The sequence below is a fragment of the Takifugu flavidus genome, chromosome 1 (genome assembly GCF_003711565.1).
Source record: "Takifugu flavidus isolate HTHZ2018 chromosome 1, ASM371156v2, whole genome shotgun sequence".
Lineage (NCBI taxonomy): Eukaryota > Metazoa > Chordata > Actinopteri > Tetraodontiformes > Tetraodontidae > Takifugu > Takifugu flavidus.
The window spans coordinates 26,745,242-26,764,354 of NC_079520.1; the positions used below are offsets into that span (position 1 = coordinate 26,745,242).

The following is a 19,113-nucleotide window of genomic DNA, read 5'->3' on the forward strand; positions in this document are numbered from 1 at the left end:
GCTTGGCGGCTAATGTTGACAAATGCGCTGCGTTCGAGAACATCCTGTGAAACTGCCTCTCTGTGGGTATTCAGGTGGAAACACGTTTATTCTGGGGTGCCGACTCAAATACCTCTGATAAATATAAATTCCAGCCAGAGTTTTTTTCTCACAGGGGAAATTTACAGCGTCCAGAGCGGGGAAGGGGGGGTAAGGGAATATGAGCGGCGCATGAAGGCAACACTAGACGCGGGCCGTAAACATCACGTGGTCCGGTGTGAGCCGCTGTACGTTTCATCCACGGGATTTCTGGCGCCCTCCGTGCGCTTCCATGGCAACAACCCTGTTGCAATGTAGCGCCGGGTTCTCCGTGTCCCACATTACAAGCTGGCGTTAAGGCGGTCGATCTGGCGGAGCCTGGATGGATTTTCCAGCTAACACGGGCACCTGTCAGGAGATTAATGGCTCCGCTCTGCTGCGGGGGGGTGGGGGGGGGGGGGGGCGGGACAGTTGGCGTGGTGATGGATGTCACCCTTCGCCTCCACTTGTGCGCGAGTGTTCGGTGAATCTCCGCGTGTTTTGCTACACCTGCACTAAGCGGGGGCAGATTCCGCCGCAGCCCGGTCTCTCCCTCCTGCCGCTTGTGTTCAAGCCTTTGAAGTGGCGCCATGGTTACGGCGTCTCTACGTGCGGGTGACCTCCGAGCCGCCGCTGACGGGGGAATTCGGTGTCGGTTCACCACTGCAGGACCGTCTGCTTTGATTCAAACGTTAAATTTGCCCTGTTGCCCTGCGATGTGACTGTAGCGCCGCTTGTCTCCATGGTGACCGGATGCTCGATTGTTGTCCGGGGGGGGGGGCTGCTGGTCGTCGAGGACATGGCTGACTGTAGCGCGGAAAAGCTTCCCGTCCAGCCCTGTTTAGGACGACTTCCTGTATTTCCTGACTGCTGCTTTGATGTTTAGCGTGTGTTTACGGTCCAAACCGTCCGTGTGGGTTTTCTCTTGACCTTTTCCGTCAGCGGTTACGCAACAACGCAGGATCTCAGGTATGTTCCTCACAATCACCTGCGCGTCACACGTGCACCCGTCAGAAGGTGCTGGCTCGTTCTACCAGCAGAGCCAGTCCCAGTGTGGTCGGAGGGAGGCGCTAGCTTGGGTCCACAGGCTAAAGATAGCACGCGCGGCGGAGACGTCGGCGCACACAAAGGCTGTGCAGCAGCACGTCGGATCCGCCTGCGGCTCGTCGCCGATGCATATTTTTCGCCCTCGCCGTTTGATCCGGTCGCCGCTGTAAGTGCTCCGGATCTGCTCGGCTTCCGCTTGCTCTTTGTGTTTGCATTGAGACGTACGGGAATGTGCAGCCCGGACGTCTGTGCGAGGTCGGTTCAGGTTGCCGGGGGCGACGGGGACTTTAGTTTGAGCGTGGCCTTAGTTGCCGTGGAGCTTCTGGGGGGGGTGTCGTTGTTTGACTTTCCTCTCCGAGCTCAGGCGGGGAGATAAAAGCCGACCTGCAGCATCTGAGCAACCTGTTGTTGAGGGAAAGCGTTTTTCTTTCATCCTGTCCAAGCTGTGGTCCAGCTCTAGTCTAAAGGTTTAAAGCGCTGAGAGCCGGTCCGCTCACTCTGATGAGCTGGACCTGCCCCCCCCCCCCCGGAGCTGCTGGGTCCAGGAGCAGACCTGGAGGTTCTCCAGGCCGTCTGCGCTCCACTCCTGGGACTCCAGACCCGTCCAGAACACAGGAGAACCTCCCTCCTTTGCTCTCCCTTCAGATGATTTTCTGCCCCCCCCCCCTTTCATAATCCCCCCCCCTTTCATAATTCCCCCCCGGAGCAGCCAGCTCCCATCTGTGCTTCACATGCCTTTCACATGTGTCAGCGCCTGCAGGTGTTTCTCACTGCTCACACACATGATACAACTGCGCCGCCATCGGCTTCACAACTGTGGGTCGGAGATCCGCGTCGGACACCATCGGGGGTCAAATGAAGCCGCCGGGAGTCGGATCGGCTCCACTCCAACAGTCTCGGACGCCAGCCTCCGATGGGTCGGAGCCGGCTGAGGCGTTCGCGCCCTCTGGCCTTTAGAAGTCCAAATTCGGAGGCCCCTCAGCTCAAAACGCGTGTTAAAGTTTGTGCTTTCGGGCCTGGGAACCCAGCCAGGAGCAGAACAGTTCCAGATGGGATTGGGAATAACGTTCCCTATTTTCTGTCCCTCTCAGGTGGCTCAATGGCCCAAAAAGGAAGAGGAAGAACAGCCAATGTTCGATGAAGAGTATGACTGGTGAGTACAGCCCACACACACACACACACACACACACACACACACACACTCCTGTGGATGAATCGTTCCGATGGTCACGCCTCGCTAACCGTGTTTTGTCAAGATTTGCATCCCAAACACACCCGGGTCTGATTTTCCTTGGCTGACGCCCAGTCGCTCCTGCTGCAGGAGAGAGAGTGCGGCCGTTGGCGTCGCCGTGGTGATTCCTGACGGCCGCTGCATTATTCATCGCCGCTTTGTGAACGTTGCGATTGCAGTTTGTCAGCTCCGGAGACGGAGCGAGAGAGGAAAAAAAAACCCATCCAGGGGTTTGACAGGGAGAAATAAATTCTTCTGCTCCGTCTGCTTCCTTATCGGCTCGTAAGTGACGGCTCGGAATCCTCCGAGTTTAAAGACGCCAGCGGAACGGGGATTCCGGAACGCCGACGGAATCTGGTGCTCCGCGTGGATACGAGCGGCCTCCTGGGAACCAGGACCCGGACGTCTCCGTCCCTCTCCGGAAGGGCGTGTCCTCACCTGCGGATCAGGACACCAGCGTTCCGACCCGCCCGTCACATGACTCAGTTGACCCAGTTTTCCCAAACGCAGTGAAACGGAGGCCGAGCCCCCCTGGAAACATAAATAATCCCTCGTTTGACCTTTGGGGGAGGTCGTCTCGTGTTGCCGGGATTGACAGATATTGTGACATCGGGACATTTACGGGATCCACCTCATCGGATTTCACCGGTGACCTTGTCACGGCCACGCCGGCGCCGACCTGGTTTGTTTTAGAAAAAAATCCGAAAAAGCGCCAAGACATAATATTTGTCTTGTGTGTGTTGGAGGTATTGGCGGGATGGCGGCGGCGGGGGGGAGGAGGGGGCGGAGCCTGCGGGAGCCGCAGCAGTATTGATTTCCGAGCTTGAGCCGCTGCTCTTTGCTTCCTCGGCACGCCGGACCTGACACTTTTCCTCCATGAGCGTCCACTTCCTCCAGTTTTCATCCCCTTTTCTTGCCCCCCCCCCCCCCCCAACACCAGAGTGTTTTTATGAAAATCAACCCAGTCAAACCCCCCCTCTGCCCCCCCCCTTCTCTCTTTCCCACCATCCTTTTTCTTGTCGTCACCTTCCTCCTGTAATGGAGCCAAAAGGCAGAGCCCAACTGACACTGCCAGTCACAGCTCGCTGCACACACACACACAAACACACACACACACACACACACACACACAGCCGTTGGCTGTTTTCCCTCAGTACGTGTGTGTGTGTGTGTGTGTGTGTGTGTGTGTGCAGCGAGCTGACACCTCCACATTTGCATGCTGTGGGGTTCCAGGCTCCGCCCACTCCCTTTGTCAGGGTGGTGAAACCACATCAGCGCCCCCAAATTCCCCCGCAGCCTTCCACCCCCTTTTGAGTGACGGTTGTGCCGATCGTGGAAAGCCGTCCCATGTTTGTAACGCCCCCCCCCCTCCCTCTCTCCCAGGGTACATACCCAGCTACCTCGAAAAGGATGAGCCATGTGTGGTGTGTGGCGACAAGGCCACCGGTTACCATTACCGCTGCATTACCTGCGAGGGCTGCAAGGTGAGCGTGCACGCGCGACCACGAGCCCGACGGGCCGGGCGTGTTGGTGAGACGACGCCTCCTAAATTCCTCCCGTCCGTGTCCAGGGTTTCTTCCGCAGGACCATCCAGAAGAACCTCCACCCTTCCTACTCCTGTAAGTACGATGGCTGCTGCATCATCGACAAGATCACCCGCAACCAGTGTCAGCTGTGCCGCTTCAAGAAGTGCACGGCAGTGGGCATGGCCATGGACCGTGAGTGCCGCTCCCAGCTTCCTTAGCGCACATTATCAAAGCACCTCTGCTCGGGAATCTCCACGTTTCGGGATTAAAACGGCTCGTCGTTCGGCTCCTTTTAAGAGCTGTTAAACGATGCGTTTAAAGGCCCCGCCGGTGCGTTCAGGGTCACCCTGGTTTCTTTTCCTCTGCCGTCTCCCAGTGGTGCTGGACGAATCGAAGCGGGTGGCTAAACGGCGCCTTATCGAGGAGAACAGGGAGCGTCGCAAGAAGGAGGAGATGGTGAAGACGCTCCAGAACCGTCCGGAGCCGACCGGGGACGAGTGGGAGCTGATCCAGTCGGTGACCGAGGCCCACCGACACACCAACGCTCAGGGCGCCCACTGGAAACAGAAGCGCAAATTCCTGGTAAGATCCCGGCTGAACGCGGCTCCGTTTTCCGTCAGCGTTCCTCGGAATGTCTGAGGTAAACGCGGCGGGTTAAGCTAGCGTCTGATAAATGTTGCTAACTGGGAAGAACTTTGGGGGGAAAAAAGGGAACAGTTGTGCTCTATGGACTGAATTCCCAGTTTTCCATGATGGGTTGTTTGGCGGCGCCGCTATAATCTCTGTATCTGCACCTTTGAACTCCATCGGGGAGCAACGGCGGGACAATGCGGATTAAACTCGCTCTGGAATCAGGAAGGATGAAGTTTAAGTTGATCTTTTTTTTCCTCACGTTCCGACTGTACTGGCTTTGTATTCCCGGTTTCTGCTCCTGTCTTCATTCCGCTGCGCTCGCCTGCAGTTGGCAGGTTTATTCATCCTAATCCTCCGGGCTCTTCCCTATCTAGACTTAATTCCCGTCACCTCTCTCTTTTATTTTGCCTTTAATCTCCTTCCCGTCTCCGTTTAATTGTTTCCCCTCTCGCCGTTCCTCAGAGTCTGCTCCGACTCTCTGAGCAGGGCGCAGATCTGTTTTCCTGCCGCTCAGATTTATCCGGGACCGCTGCTCCGGGCCGGCCGGGCCGGCCCCCCCTTTGGAATTATCTGCGTCGTTTACACACTTTTAATCGCCCGATTAATGTTTTGACGGCACCGGTGGACCGGAGCGAATGACCTAATCAGGGGGCTTTAGGAAGGGGGGGGGGGGTGGCAAAGGTGGGTGTTACATTGTGGGAAGTGTGTGTGTGGGGGGATTCAACGTGTTTGTGCGAGTGTTGTGGAGGGAGTTGCTAGGCAACAAGGGGTGCGATGGAAAAGGGGGCCATATGGGGATAATGTAGCGTGCAGATGGAATATATTCCAACTCTTTGAAGTTCTTCCCTCTTTTGTCTCAGGCCCAGATTCGATTTTCTTCTGATAATTGTCCACACGGTATTCCCAAAAACAGGAAAACCGCTCTGGAATGCTGCTGAGTTTGTGTAAATATAAATAAAATAGGCGAGTGTGGCAGAACCCGGTGGGGATCGATGCAGGAAAATGAAAAGTGAACTGAAGTGGTTAAATCCAAACCAATCTCCGTGACTTTAGCCGATTATGGGATTGGATGAAGACCGGATTGATTTTTTTCGCCCCCCCGGGGACATCCTGCATTGATTTCTGGCCTGATACCTCCTGATATTCCCAGAACCTCCTCCAGCTGCCCCCACCAGATCCAAGAAACCTTCTCGCGTGCATCTGTATCCCCATAGATTCCCCCCTGTCCCCCGTGCACATGGCAACGTTTCAGAGGATTCCCATCACATTTAAATGGAAATCGGGCTGGGAAAGGGTGGGAAACAGGTCTCTGGAGCGTTGCGAGCTATAACCTATTAAATAGCCCAATTAGCTGAGTGGTGTCTGTGGAAGTCGGCTTCATCTGAAGGGATAAACGCTCCCGTTTGACACAGGCTCTCCTCGCTAACGGCGCTCCGGAGGCTGAAGCCGCCGAAGCCTGAACATTGGAACGAGCCCAACGGGACGAGCCTCTCGGTCCCGCGAGGACGGCTGCAGCCACAGAGACCGCGGCCCTGTATCCCGCCGCCCACTGCAAATAGACCCGCTGAGAAGTGGCTGAGTTAATGATTTGGGAAATCGGGGTCGGAACGGTGACAGCCGTTCCCAAATTTAAAGAGGCGATTGAAAAGTGAACCTGTAAGACATTAAAATAACACATTCGATGGGGGACCAGCTCCTCCTCGCCGGGGCGGCGTTAGACTCCGTCGCCGGGCGATTCTGTGGGGTAATCCCGTTTATTCCAACCCTGAACTACTCAGCGTTTGCCGAAACATCCTTGGGAAAGTCTGCTCTGCCGTTTTCAGGGGCTAAAACAAAGATTCCCGCGTGTGCGTGTGGAACACATTTGCTTCATCCATCAAGGGTTGTGTGTGTAGCTCTGACTGGTTCCTGAGTCCTGCTCACAAAGGTCAGGCGGAATTTTACGCTCCGGGATTTTAATGTTGTTTTCCAGGCCGAGTGAAGCAGAAAACCTGCTGGCAGCCGTTCAGACTGCCCAGATCTCGTATTCCTGTGTCACGGGGGCTGCGATAAACAGCTGCGCCGCCTGGATTCCTGGTTGCACAGGGAACATGTGGTTTTCCGAGGCGTTCCGTTGGCGCTCCGCAGCTTTGGAGCCGCGAACACGCAGCAGCCGCGAGGCGATCCCAGCCTGACCAGGGATGATCTCACACCTTTGTCAGAGCAAAACGCGCTCTGCTCCTATTGGTCACTTTTAAAATCACGGCGCTTTATCACAGGAAGCGAAGGCCGGCCCCCGCGCAAGCAAGCCCCGCCCCTTTCACCCAGCAGCCGGATTACAGGGTCTCGTGGTGCGGAGGGTCGGACTCCGCCGCTCTAATCCGTCCCATCAAAGGTCCAGAGTCGATTCTGGGCACATCACTGATGAGGCCGCAGCTTTTTTCTCATGTGAACTCGGAGGTTGTGGATTCACAGCGGCCGCCGCGGGCTCGCCTCCAAAATCTTCATCCTGCGCTTGTCTTGGGACACCCCCCCCGTCCCCCCTCCCCCTCCATGGGCTGTTCCTTCAGCGCAGCTTATAAAACGTCCTGGGCAGAGATCTTCCACCCCGCTGCCATCCAGATGTTCATAAACGAGCTTCTGCAGCGGCGGCTGAATCGGACCGACTCCGCGCTCATCCTCCGGCCAGCTGGGGAGACTGGGAAACACTGTGGGGATTGAGATGAAATTCCTTATTAAAATTGAAGTTCTCCCGAGGGGGATTTAGTGGGATTTAGAGGCAGAACAGGAGAATAATATTCGTAATCGTGTTTTCATTAGTGCGTAATCACCTGAAGCTAAGAACTGAGTCTCTTTATTGTGGGGATCTCCTCCTCCGCGCCGTGTGTGTCGACGCAACGCCTCCCGACCGATCCGATCTTTTCCAATTTTGTGGAAAAACGGGCCCTCCTGAACTCCGATTCACCCCCAAACCTTTTGTCAGCTGTGAATGTTGAGACGGATCGTTAGGGTCGGGATGAGGCTAATTGGCGGCGGTCACGCAGCTCCGGCGCTGATGTTTGCAGCGTCGCCGTGGAAACCGGAGACAGCCACGGTTTGGAACGAGGCCCGTCCTGTTCAAGTGTTCCGTCCGGAGCCCAGAAACCTTTTAAACCCCAGATTTGAGTTCTGCTAGACCGTGCGGACAGCTCGGAACCGGATTAAATCCTGTTCCTTTCGTCGTCTGTAATGTCGGGGGGGGGGTTTTATGTGTCCTCACGTGTCGCCCGCTTCTGTTCCGCCGCGCAGCCGGACAAGATCGGCCAGTCTCCGGTGGCGCCCACGTCAGACGGGGACAAGGTGGACCTGGAGGCCTTCAGCGAGTTCACCAAGATCATCACTCCTGCCATCACCCGCGTCGTCGACTTTGCCAAAAAACTGCCCATGTTCTCAGAGGTGAGTGCTGCTCCGCTCCGCTCCGCTCCGGAACGCCGCAGAAACCGCTTTAATATTCCAGGCAGCGAGGCAGATAATCGGGAAGTGTTTGATCATGTAAAATTGCGTTATCGTTACCCCAGTAGCACATTTGCAACATCGGGCTAACGAGCGCTAATAATCTGCCCAGCAGTGGGGAACGAGTTTGCACCAGGGTGGGATTTAATTCGGAGCAACAGCCCGTGGATTAAATCAAATATTTAATATCCATGGAAATGAGGGAGGCACAGCCTCGTCCTCTCCACCTCGGAGAGGAGCGATATTGAACGCAGGGTCTTCTCCTCACCCGGTGATGACAGCGGGATTTTCCCACTTTTCCCAACCTCTCCCTCAGCTGCCCTGCGAGGACCAGATCATCCTGCTGAAGGGCTGCTGCATGGAGATCATGTCGCTGCGCGCCGCCATGCGCTACGACCCGGAGAGCGAGACGCTGACGCTGAGCGGGGAGATGGCCGTCAAGCGGGAGCAGCTGAAGAACGGCGGGCTGGGGGTGGTGTCGGACGCCATCTTTGATTTGGGCAAGAGCCTGGCGCAGTTCAACCTGGACGACGCGGAGGTGGCGCTGCTGCAGGCCGTGCTGCTAATGAGCTCAGGTGAGGTGGCGATCGGCCAGGTGGGTGTTTCTCCCCGACCCCCCCCCCCGCTCATTCCCGTCCCTCCTCCCCTCAGACCGCTCCGGCCTGACGTGCACGGACAAGATCGAGAAGTGCCAGGAGACCTACCTGCTGGCGTTTGAGCACTACATCAACTATCGCAAGCACAACATTCCCCACTTCTGGCCCAAGCTCCTGATGAAGGTGACGGACCTGCGCATGATCGGAGCGTGCCACGCCAGCCGCTTCCTCCACATGAAGGTGGAGTGTCCCAACGAACTCTTTCCCCCGCTCTTCCTGGAGGTCTTCGAGGACCAGGAAGTGTAAGACGCAGCCGCCACCGTGGAAGGGGAGAGGAAGTTGGGGCCAAACTGGGAGTAACCAGAGGAAGGGAGGGTGGGGGGGTGGGGGAGTCATCTCAAGGGGAATCTGCGTTTCTCTGCATCTTCGTGGTACCAACAACAACAACAACAACAACAACGAGGACAACCCACCAGCAGGACCTTCACAGCACCAGGACCTTTTGTTTCCTGAACGCCCTCCCTCCTCCAGCTCTTCCTCCTCCTTTTTCCACCTGCTTTGAAATCCGTGTGGGGGCCCTTCTGTCTGAGCACGATGTCTTATCCAGTCAAAGTTGTAGCCATTTGCCAAGACACACACACACACACACACACACACACACACACACACACACACACAGCCTGTTCCACCTCAGTCCTTTCCCTTCTCTGGGAGCAGCTTCACGTCTCCAGCTTCCACGCTGGTCGGCACCTCTCAGTATTATTTAACAGCAGTAATTTAGAAAAACAGTCATGCAGGCGTGCACACACACACACACACACACACGCACTCACGCACACGCGCTGCTGGATGATATCAGACCTCTCTCATTCTTCGTTCTGCGAGTCAATCTGAGCCGTCACAGCTGTTTGTGGAGCTGCACCGTCGCTCCCGATGAAACTGGTGCTATATTTATAAAAGATATTCCAGTTTTACGAAAACTCTACGTCGTCTGAAAACCGTACAGACCGTGGCTCCATATCTACCTTCATGTGTGTCCGGCGACACACACACACGCACACACACACACACGAGGTGCTTTGTCCTCTGAATGACGATGAAGCATCGGTGAGCTCAGAGAGGGAGAACATTTCACCAGATGGAGTCGGGAGGGTCAGCGGCAGGTTAGAGGAGCACACGTGCGCACGCACACACACACACACACACACTTCCTGTCCGAACCATACACATATAGAAAAACACACATCACCTCAAAACATGAATGCCTCATTTTACTGAATGCACTGTGCGGCAGTGTTGACACGGAGCCCCGACCTGCAGGGTTCCGACAGAGTCCAGGATCCTCACGGACTCCGCTCAGCGTGGCCCCTCCGGGCCTCCATACGCATTTGCCTTTTGTTCACCATGGGCATCACTGAGAGCGGGCAAAAGGCCAAGACGGCTACCATTTACCTCAAAAAGTGGACACACACACCCCCAGGCCGGAGCAGCGAGACTGCCCCCGTGGTGTCAGGCACTACCTCACCTCTGTGGACACAGAGCCTATAGAGACACACACCGTTCAAGTTGGCGCACGTGGAGACCAGCACACGTGCACATATATGAATATATGAATATATATATTTTTTGTTTTTCCTATGTGAACACTTGTTATGGAGAAAAACACTCAGCAGACACACACACACACACACACCCTCACTGCTATCACTTGGTTAAAAGTTTAAAAAAAAACAAACACTGAAGACGGGAGGGCCGACCACCCCGGGGGTCGCGGGGTCGCCGTCCGCGGGGGCGGTACCATCACGTTGGCGTTAGCGCTTTTTTTTTTTTTTGTTACACGGGACCAAGTGGTGTGTTTTTTTTTGTTTTTAAAAAACTCTATCTGTGCAAACAAACTCACGGAATCCACAAACAGACCGGAGGCGCCGCCCGGCGGGACCACGGGGGACGCCCGGGAGAAGGGCGCCGCCGACCGCCGCCGACCCGCGGAGATGGGCGCCGTCGTCTCCCGAGGTCTCCTCCCGGTGTGGAATTTTCTGGAAGTGAAAACTGAGCGTGCGCCTCTCTAATCAGCCCCCGGAGGACTTTCCTGGACTGTGGTGGACGTCACGGGAGCAGCCCGGAACGCCCGGCCCGGCATCGATCCGATTCCAAATCAAGAAAAGAACCGATGGAGCGGCTCAGTCGGGCCCAGCAGCGTTTGTTCGGGCTGTTGAGGTTCATCCGCGTTCCACACTGGTCGGAGTGGAACTGCTGCGATTGAGGGGGGGGGGACAAAAAGCCGCGTGGTCAATTCCCAGGAAAATGAGCACTTTGCTAGTAGTAGATTGGATAAACCCGGAATTTGCACAGACTGATTGAATTTGCACTACAGCGTAGTGATTTCCTGCCAGTCGATTCTAGGAACGGTGGCAGACATTGAAAATGTTCTCACCAAATGACCGTCGGCGAGTGACCCGGTGACACAAGTCCACTCTGTTCATTCCAGGCCGGACTGCCCCCCCCCCCACCCCCCGCCCCCCGCGACGAAGACGGGAATAAAACCAAGAATTAACGTCATAATCAGCCGTCTGGGATTGATAAACTGGGAGCTGGAACGCCTCCTTTGCCCCAGTCTGGTCTGACTGGTCTGACCCCCCCTGCCAGAGCCCTTCTGGAGCTAAGCTCGGACTGCACCGCACCATTATGACAGCCCCCACCCAGCCAGGCTGGAGTTATAGTGGAGATTTTGCACTACTGCAACAGTCCTCCATTCACACCCCCCCAGTCCCAAACCTGTCCCGATGTCAGTATTAGACCAAAAGCCACATCGCCATCAACAGCTGAGCCGACCAGGGTGGAACCTGACCCCCACCAACGGAGAATTGGAGGTTTTGTAGCACTTAAACTATTACCCCCCCCCACCCCCACCCCCCAATCGTTATCATGCACTCTTCTCCGGGGTCCGGCCATAACTGCCCTCCGCCGCAGAACCACCGGATGAATGTGAGAGGACGCGGGAGCAAGAAAACAGGGCCGCGGTGTTGAGTCCCGCCCCCCCTGCCCCCCCCAGGAGGATGGGGGGGGCATCCTCGCCCAGTTCCATACCAAAAAAGATCAGGGCCACCACAGAGAGACCTCTGGATTTGTGAACGGACTGCAGACGTCCTGGATCCTGTCAGCTGACCAGCCAGTGTGTGTGTGTGTGGTGTGTGTGTGTGTGTGTGTGTGACAGAAGGGGTGAAAATGCTGCTTCTTCTGATGCGTCTGATTTAGATTTTTAAGAAAAAAAAGAAAAAGAGTGAGAAATCCCCCCCAAAAAAACAAGATGATGACTTTCAAAAAAAAGACTCCTAAACAAAATGATGGGAGATATTTTGTTTGTTTGTTTGTTTGTTTTTTTATCATTGTTTTCTTATTTTTATGATTGTTTTTCACGCTTAAACTGCTCTGTGTAAAAAAAAATAAGAAAGAAAATCGTCACTTTTGACCATGCGTGCAGTGTAACAGGAAAACCTTTCACATCATAGTTTGTGTTGCTATGCCAACCGTCTGTGCGTCTGTCCAGCCGTCCGTCCCCTTTATCAGGGGGATCTACGGCAAAACAGGATTTTATATATATATATCTAAATATATATATATATATTTAACTTCTTTTATTTAAAAAAAACAAAACAACACAACAATCAGCTCTGTGGAAAAATGCGGAGAAACGGAGAAAAAAAAAAGAACTGAAACTATCTCGTCATACCTCACACGACACGAAAAGACAAGAACCCGGCGGAGTCGGACCTGCAGGCACACGTGGAGGTTCAGGGACGCATGTGTGGGGATCTAAACAAACGTATGCGTCCAGACTATATGTGCTTGTGTGGACGCGCCGGCAGAAGGACTCCTTCCTCCAGCTGTTCGCCTGTGCATCTGATCCGTTTGGTTCTGGAGGCGGGGACGGGACGGCGGCGGCGGCGGCGAGCAGCTCCCCGGCTGAACGGCGTCCGTTCAAAATGTGAATGGGACTGAGGGACTCCGACTTTTGTAACGCTCGAGTGTTTTACGGTCTTGAATGTAGCTGACGGGAGGCGCCCGGAGCCGAGCCCGGCACCCACGACCCCTAGCTTCCACACACCAGCAGAAAGGTTAGCGGGTCACGTTACAAACAACAACAAATGCTGTGTTTTTTTTTCTCTTCTGGTTTTGTTTACATTTCATTTGGGCCGTTACCCGAGGATGTAAATAGACAGGCGGGACGCTCCCGCCCGGGCAGCAGCTTTTCCCGGCTCCATCCTGTCCTACGCTAGGAAAACCGTGTACTTCTTACATGTTTGTGTGCACGCTCTCACATGCGCATGCCATCCTCCCCCCCCCCCCCCACATTAATCATGACCCCTGTGCCTCATCTTGAGACTCCCGTGACGTGTTCACGCGTGGAGGCTAATCCAGGGGGGTTTCTACGCTATGGATGTGGGCGTGGCCACTTCGCACCCACCTCATAGTCGGAAAATTTCCCCTGGATTTCCTGTCGGCCGCATCCAGCCTCCAAACTGACTCCATCCTGGTCCGGATCGTCCCTGCATCCATGTGGAATAGTTGAAAGAGGTTAAATCCCGAGTGCAGTTTTGAGTTTAACGGGACCGGCGGCGCCGGGACCGGGGCGTGCGGTTTCAGGGCTGGCTGTGGGAGCTCATCCCGCCATCGTTATGGTCCTGGGTTCACCGTCTCATGTTCGGAACGTTGCAGGAGGGCGGAGATGGTCTCTGGTAGTTCGGTTCCCCCGATGCCAAATGTTGGGATGTCTGTGCAACCATCCCTCCAAAAAACAGAGCTGGTCTTCTTCCAGATTCGGCCTCCGTCTCCCAACCACCTGTAGACCCTCGCTCCTTTGTTGGGGGGGGGGGGTCGGGACCGCCAGGGCGGGCCGGCATTTGGCCCCGCCCTGGTTTCAGAATGAAAGAAAAGGGGGCGGCGGAGGTGTTGTGGAGATTACAGATTCTATCAGATGTGCTGTTTTTGTGTAAATCGTTCAGAAAGTGGTGTGTGTGTGCACGTGCGCGCGCGTGCGTGTGTCGCCTTCGGACCGGGCTCAGGTTTTACTGGATGCTCTCAGAAGACTCCGGCTTCAATTCTTCTCCGTCCCGAGTCCCAATTAAATGCAATTTCCCCCAGAATTCAGCGGGGCCAGGCCTCGTCCCCCCACCCCACCCCACCCCCCCCAAACATCGATTGTATCGTGCAAACGCATCGGCAGCAGCGCTCGCCGCCACCGCCCCCGCACGACTAACTGCAGCTGGACGATAGCACTTAACTAAAATGCACTTTGCCCAGACGGACCCACCAGTGTGGATTTGATGTTCGTGGTTATAAGAACTAAACATATATGCAGTATGTGTACATTTAAGAAATGAGCTTACTCTCTAATTGAACTCTAAAGTTTACCCCCCCCCCCCCCCAAAAAATAAAATAAAATAAAGCTAAAAGCTAAAGTTTACATTTATTTGCATAGTGATTGACCCTTTTTAATGGACAGGTCATCATTAGGTTTTATGTGTTACACCTGTGTGGAATCACTGGTGATGATTCTCTTTACCCCCCCCCCCACGAGAGCATCAGCCAGACCCCCTCCAGACACACACACCACTTTCTGAGACCGCGTAAAAGAAGCTATTGAAGGATTCTCTCAGGTAACAGAACATTTTCTAATAAATGATGATGAACATTAGAAGAAAACACATTGTTAGTTCTTTTTGTCCGCCTGCTTCTGTCTGTTTTGCCGATGGATTCCCGTAGAGGTTTGTTTTCCTGGGGGGTTTTAATGTACGGAAGCCCATTCCTGCTGGGAAAGACTCGTTTAAGGCGAGAAAAAGATAAATCTAAAGTGAAATTAGGAGGAGCGACGCCCCAGATGAAGGTCCGTCCACCAGCTACATTAACCCACATCCTGTTTTTCTTTATTTTTATGTAACATCTCAGAAAAAAGAAGTTTACTTTTAGCACTAAAAGATTAATCTGACCTTGGAGCGCGGTTTGGAACAATTCAAGTTTTTTTCGCCAGAGCGGGCGAAAACTCCACTTGCCTCAATTTATAACCTCCCGGGGGAAAATTGGACATAAACAAAGACTAAAATGAGGATTTGTTGTTGTAAATAATTGGATTATTTAGTATCCTGTGTAAAACCACAGCCCAAGTGACAGGAAGTATCACCAGCTGGAATTTTCCCACTTTTCTCGTGCGTAAACATAAACAGAACATCGTCAACAAACATTGTGCTATCGGATCCCGACATCATCGCCCACGTGCACGTGGACGGCTAGCGTGACAGGCTAGTGTGTTCCCACCAAAAACAGCCGTTGATGCTAATTTGACGAGCAGATTTTCGGAATAACAGCATATTTAATTGAAATAAATATGACGAACATTTGCTGAGCATGTCTGATGCATCCGAGGTGATATTTTCAGCGACGTCTAACGTCTAGGCTAACGTTGACATTCCAGTTTCCGGACGGAAACGCGAAAGTTACGGAAAATCGGTGGTTGAATGGAAATGATTTGGTCAGAAACGAGCAGTTGTGCCTCAGAAGCACTGCAGAAATGGGCTTCCTTTCACATTTGGGCTTTCATCCAAAGGTGCACGTCCTGTTGTGTGGCTCAAAAGACCATCAGCCCGCCCACGGTTAATGATATGCGGCGTTAGCTCCACCCACCCTGAGAGGGGCGGGACTCACTTTGCTCCTCCCTCAACAGACCTGCTCTGTTTCGGCTTCATCTGTGTGACTTCTCAAAGATTAGCATGGCTGCATCCAAGGCATGCCTCCGTGTGTGTGTGTGTGTGTGTGTGTGTGTGCACGTGAACGCCGCCGTCCATGTTCATGTGAGAGATTGTGCTGTAGACCCTCACGTGGTGCTGCCATCCAATCACAACGCTCCGTTTTCCCTCCAGAAGCACCTTTTCAGGCCGCCGTACGTGACAGAAGTCTGTAAAACGGAGTTTTGTCATCGGCTTTTTAAAGAATGTAACGTTGCGCTCGGAGTGGCGAGGTCACCAGAGGGGAGGTCCTGGGAAGGCTGTTCTCCGGAATGATTCTTTTTCAACTGTTAATCTTTTCTTGATGATCCGGTCGTGACATTCGGATACGTGAGCAGACCAGCGATAAACATCCAGTAGGCAGTGTAACCGTTAGCATGTTGTCTTTGTTTTAAGCTAAAAAACAGTGTTAAATATCCGCATGGATAAACTCTGAAGGACATAGCAAATTTTCGCTGTTGGACGTGAGCTCGTCCCGATTCGACGGCTTTTCCGCCGCCTAGCATGTTTGAACTTCCGGATCTTTGGGCGCCAGAGATCCAGCGGAATTATGAGTGATCAAATGTGCACGTTTGGGAGACGGAAGACACAACAAAGAGCACTTAGACCAGGACCTCAACTCTGAGTTGGTGGCTGTCTTACAGTGGGATATTTTTTATAGCGGGGTGGGAAAACTGGACAGATAAGAATGTACTCAAGATGAGCGCGTCTAGCTAGTTTAGGGATTTTTCGCTCTTTATGAGAAAAATATGCAATGCTTGTCAGGTCGAAACTGGGTTTTGAACCGATTCAGAACCGCTCAGGTTTGAAAAAGCGGCCTCAAAGGGTGCTTTCTGTCCTCCGTCTCCATTCTCCCACCCGTCCATCCATCCGTCCGTCCGTCCGTCCATCCACTGGGGGGGTCCACTCAGCTCTCCGGCCACACGCAGAACACGAGTTCGCTTGTATGCAAAAGAAAAGGAAAAAAAAAAAACAGCTCAAAAGGTTCAGGCGACTCTGTAGCAGGTCCGAACAACTCTACCAGCACCAGCAAAACCACCAACCGACCTCTTCAAGGCTTCACGTCCACCAGGGAGCATCTTCTGAACCAACTCACACTGTTTACAAAGGAACGGACTCGGCTCGGCACGCCAGAGCTTTAGCCTCAGCGGGATGAGCGGAACACCTTCTCCACCCTGGGGGCAGCCGTCGGTGCTCGGGGGTGTTTTTCCTGACACCAGGCGTTTGAAAACATCCGCTGTCGCACGTGTGATTTTCTTGTTTTTCAACCTTTTTTCTTCCCGTTCGGAGTTTATCCAACCAGCAGTGAAAACAGGTTTTCAAAAAAAAAAAAAAAAAGAGCTAAGACCACTCTGAATCTCTTCTTCAGACGTTCCTCGCAATCACTGTGAGTTCAGAGGCTGCTGGGGGAAAAAATGGGCCGTGTTCTGCAGACACTCAGGGGTCACGACCTGTCGGGTCAAGGTCAGGGTTCGTCAGAAGGTGCCAAAGACGGATGCTTTGCTTTCTTCTCTGTTGTGAAAGCTTCTCGTTATCCACGCGAACCACAGTCTAGCATAGAAGAGTTTATTTATTATCTGTCTTTATCTCTGGAAGATCATCTGAGGGCTCCAGGTCTGTTACCTCTTCTGGTCCAGGACAGAATCCAGACATGTGTTACAGGAAGAATGTTCTTAGCTGTATTAAAAAAAAAAGATTGCAAACACAGATACCTGCATCCACCTCTGGAATGTACTCGGCGGCGCCCCCTGGTGGTTGTTTCTAGTCTTTTCTAGTCCAGCTGGTCCTGGAGTCGTTCCTGTGAGTCTCCTGACTCTGACGTTTCAGAGTGTTTCCAACATTCTTCCTGTAATCTTGCGATGTCCAGACCTGTCTTGGATCAGGACCGCCCCCCCCCCCAACCACCACCTTTGTGAAGACGTTTGGTCATCGTGTCTTCGGTTTACAAAATAAATAACAAAGTAATTTTTTTTTTTTTTCTCCAAGAGTGGCCATGATGCAACGAGCCCCGTCCATCCCAACCAAAAATCCTATTTTTATGACAACTAAATGTAGGTAAACGTCATATTAGCAACGGAACAATGCTCATGGTCCATGAAGCGCACACCCCCCTTCACACCCTCCTCACCTGGACCTGTCCTTCGTGCCATGACCCTTTCTCCTGCCCCCCCCCAAACACGCAGTGGTGTCACGTCCGGTTCTTTTGGTGGGCTGCTTACGACAGGTCCAGACAATCAGCGTGTTTGTAAACCTTCGTGTGACTTTCAGTTTTTCTTTGAAAGGAGGATATTTTTACGCTAACTGTCGCTGGTCTATTTTACTAACTATTTATGTAAAAAAAAAAGGAAAATCTGTGACTAAATTTACATCTCACTGGCTCTTTTTGGCATTCAGTTTCCCAGCCGGCTTCGTTTCCGTGCTGGAGTGTTTTCATTGATGGACTAATAAAATGAACCCGTGAAAACGTTTTTCTCGTCTCCTCCTTTATGTTTTTAGAGGTCGGGCGACCTTTGGCCACTCGAGGTCGAGGCGATGCGGCATTACAGGGCATCTGCAAACTTGGAAAATGGAACAGAAATCAATTAAAAGAAACAAATTAATTAAAAGATTAATACACGACAATTAAGCTAGGAAAGCAAATGCTGTTCGACTCATTCTGCGCTAGCTAAAGAGTTAACGTCGGGAGCATTTTGTTCCAGGTTTAGGCTTTCTTTATTTTTGTTATGTAATTTTCTGGTTCAAGGTAAAACTCCCACCTCTGTCAATGACATCCAGATTTAAAAAGTCCCGGAGTGAACGCCATTAAGTTAATGACACGGTGTGATCTACTTTAGCTAAGAGGGTGCAATGTCTGGTGGCAATGTCACAATATTTACTGGAATATAAACCTGTCAGGATGCATTTTGTTTTGTCCAGAGCGGAGCAGGCGGCTCTGCCGTGTTGGTCAGCAAGCGTTGCATCATTTCCTGTCAGGACGTATCGTCCCAACTCTCTCTATGCTGATGATGGCGCCTTATTTCCCAATAAGATCCAGCTGCTTCTGCCACCAGGTTAACCTTCATGTAATGGCCAAACCAGAGAAGCTTCAGCTCCACGTTGGAGAAATTTAGATGAAGTAGCTGAGCAGCTCCTGATGGTCACCAATCCAGCGTCACTGAACCTTTTAAATGTTTTTTCCCAGTAAAGTTCTGCATCTTTATTAGCTTTCAAGGTCAACCTGAGGTCAAGCACATCTGCAGCGGCCGACCCACCAACCACACTCTCTCTGCTAGCATCTATGCTAGTGACCTGCCGAGGTGCATCCAGCAGAACGTGGAACGTTCCATCATGGGGGGGGGGGGGGGGGTTCTGTTCTCACAGCGTCCACCATGTAGGAGGAAGCTGTTGTGGGGGCTGTGATCTCACAAAGGCAGCTTTCCTGCCAACCAATCCCTCTCTGGCTGTTTGGACCTTAGCCCAACCCCCTCAGATCACCCTTTTTTTTCTCTTTCTTTTCATATGTGTCACACACGCGCGCGCACGTGCACGCACACACACGCTCTCCATGCAGTGTCATAGATGGAATTTTCCGCTCTGCAGCAGATCTGCTGTCAGCAGCGCTTCAGTTGGATCTCAGGCTCTTGTCTCTTCATGCAGCGCTCTTTTCTGAAGTCCGTACAGTCTCACGTGCACAGAAACCATAGTCACATAAAGTGCACGGTGCGCCTTCCTCATCATTATCATGTGTGTGCACGTGCGCGGCTGAAAACAACTTCACGGGGGACTAGTGGAAT

The 19,113-nt window shown here is 53.0% G+C and overlaps 1 protein-coding gene across 2 annotated transcripts in view; it reads left to right on the forward strand.

Annotated features, from left to right (window-relative positions):
• Positions 1-17,808, forward strand: part of LOC130536354 (thyroid hormone receptor alpha-B) — a 48,264-nt gene extending 30,456 nt beyond the window's left edge. For both annotated transcript variants that reach the window (XM_057052236.1, XM_057052245.1), the window contains 7 exons: positions 2,196-2,257; positions 3,719-3,819; positions 3,906-4,053; positions 4,238-4,443; positions 7,762-7,908; positions 8,282-8,540; positions 8,617-17,808. In XM_057052236.1, the coding sequence (XP_056908216.1) occupies positions 2,196-2,257; positions 3,719-3,819; positions 3,906-4,053; positions 4,238-4,443; positions 7,762-7,908; positions 8,282-8,540; positions 8,617-8,867 (1,174 nt within the window). In that variant the 3' untranslated portion in view covers positions 8,868-17,808. The remainder of the gene's footprint in view (positions 1-2,195; positions 2,258-3,718; positions 3,820-3,905; positions 4,054-4,237; positions 4,444-7,761; positions 7,909-8,281; positions 8,541-8,616) is intronic.
• Positions 17,809-19,113: the final 1,305 nt, after the last annotated feature.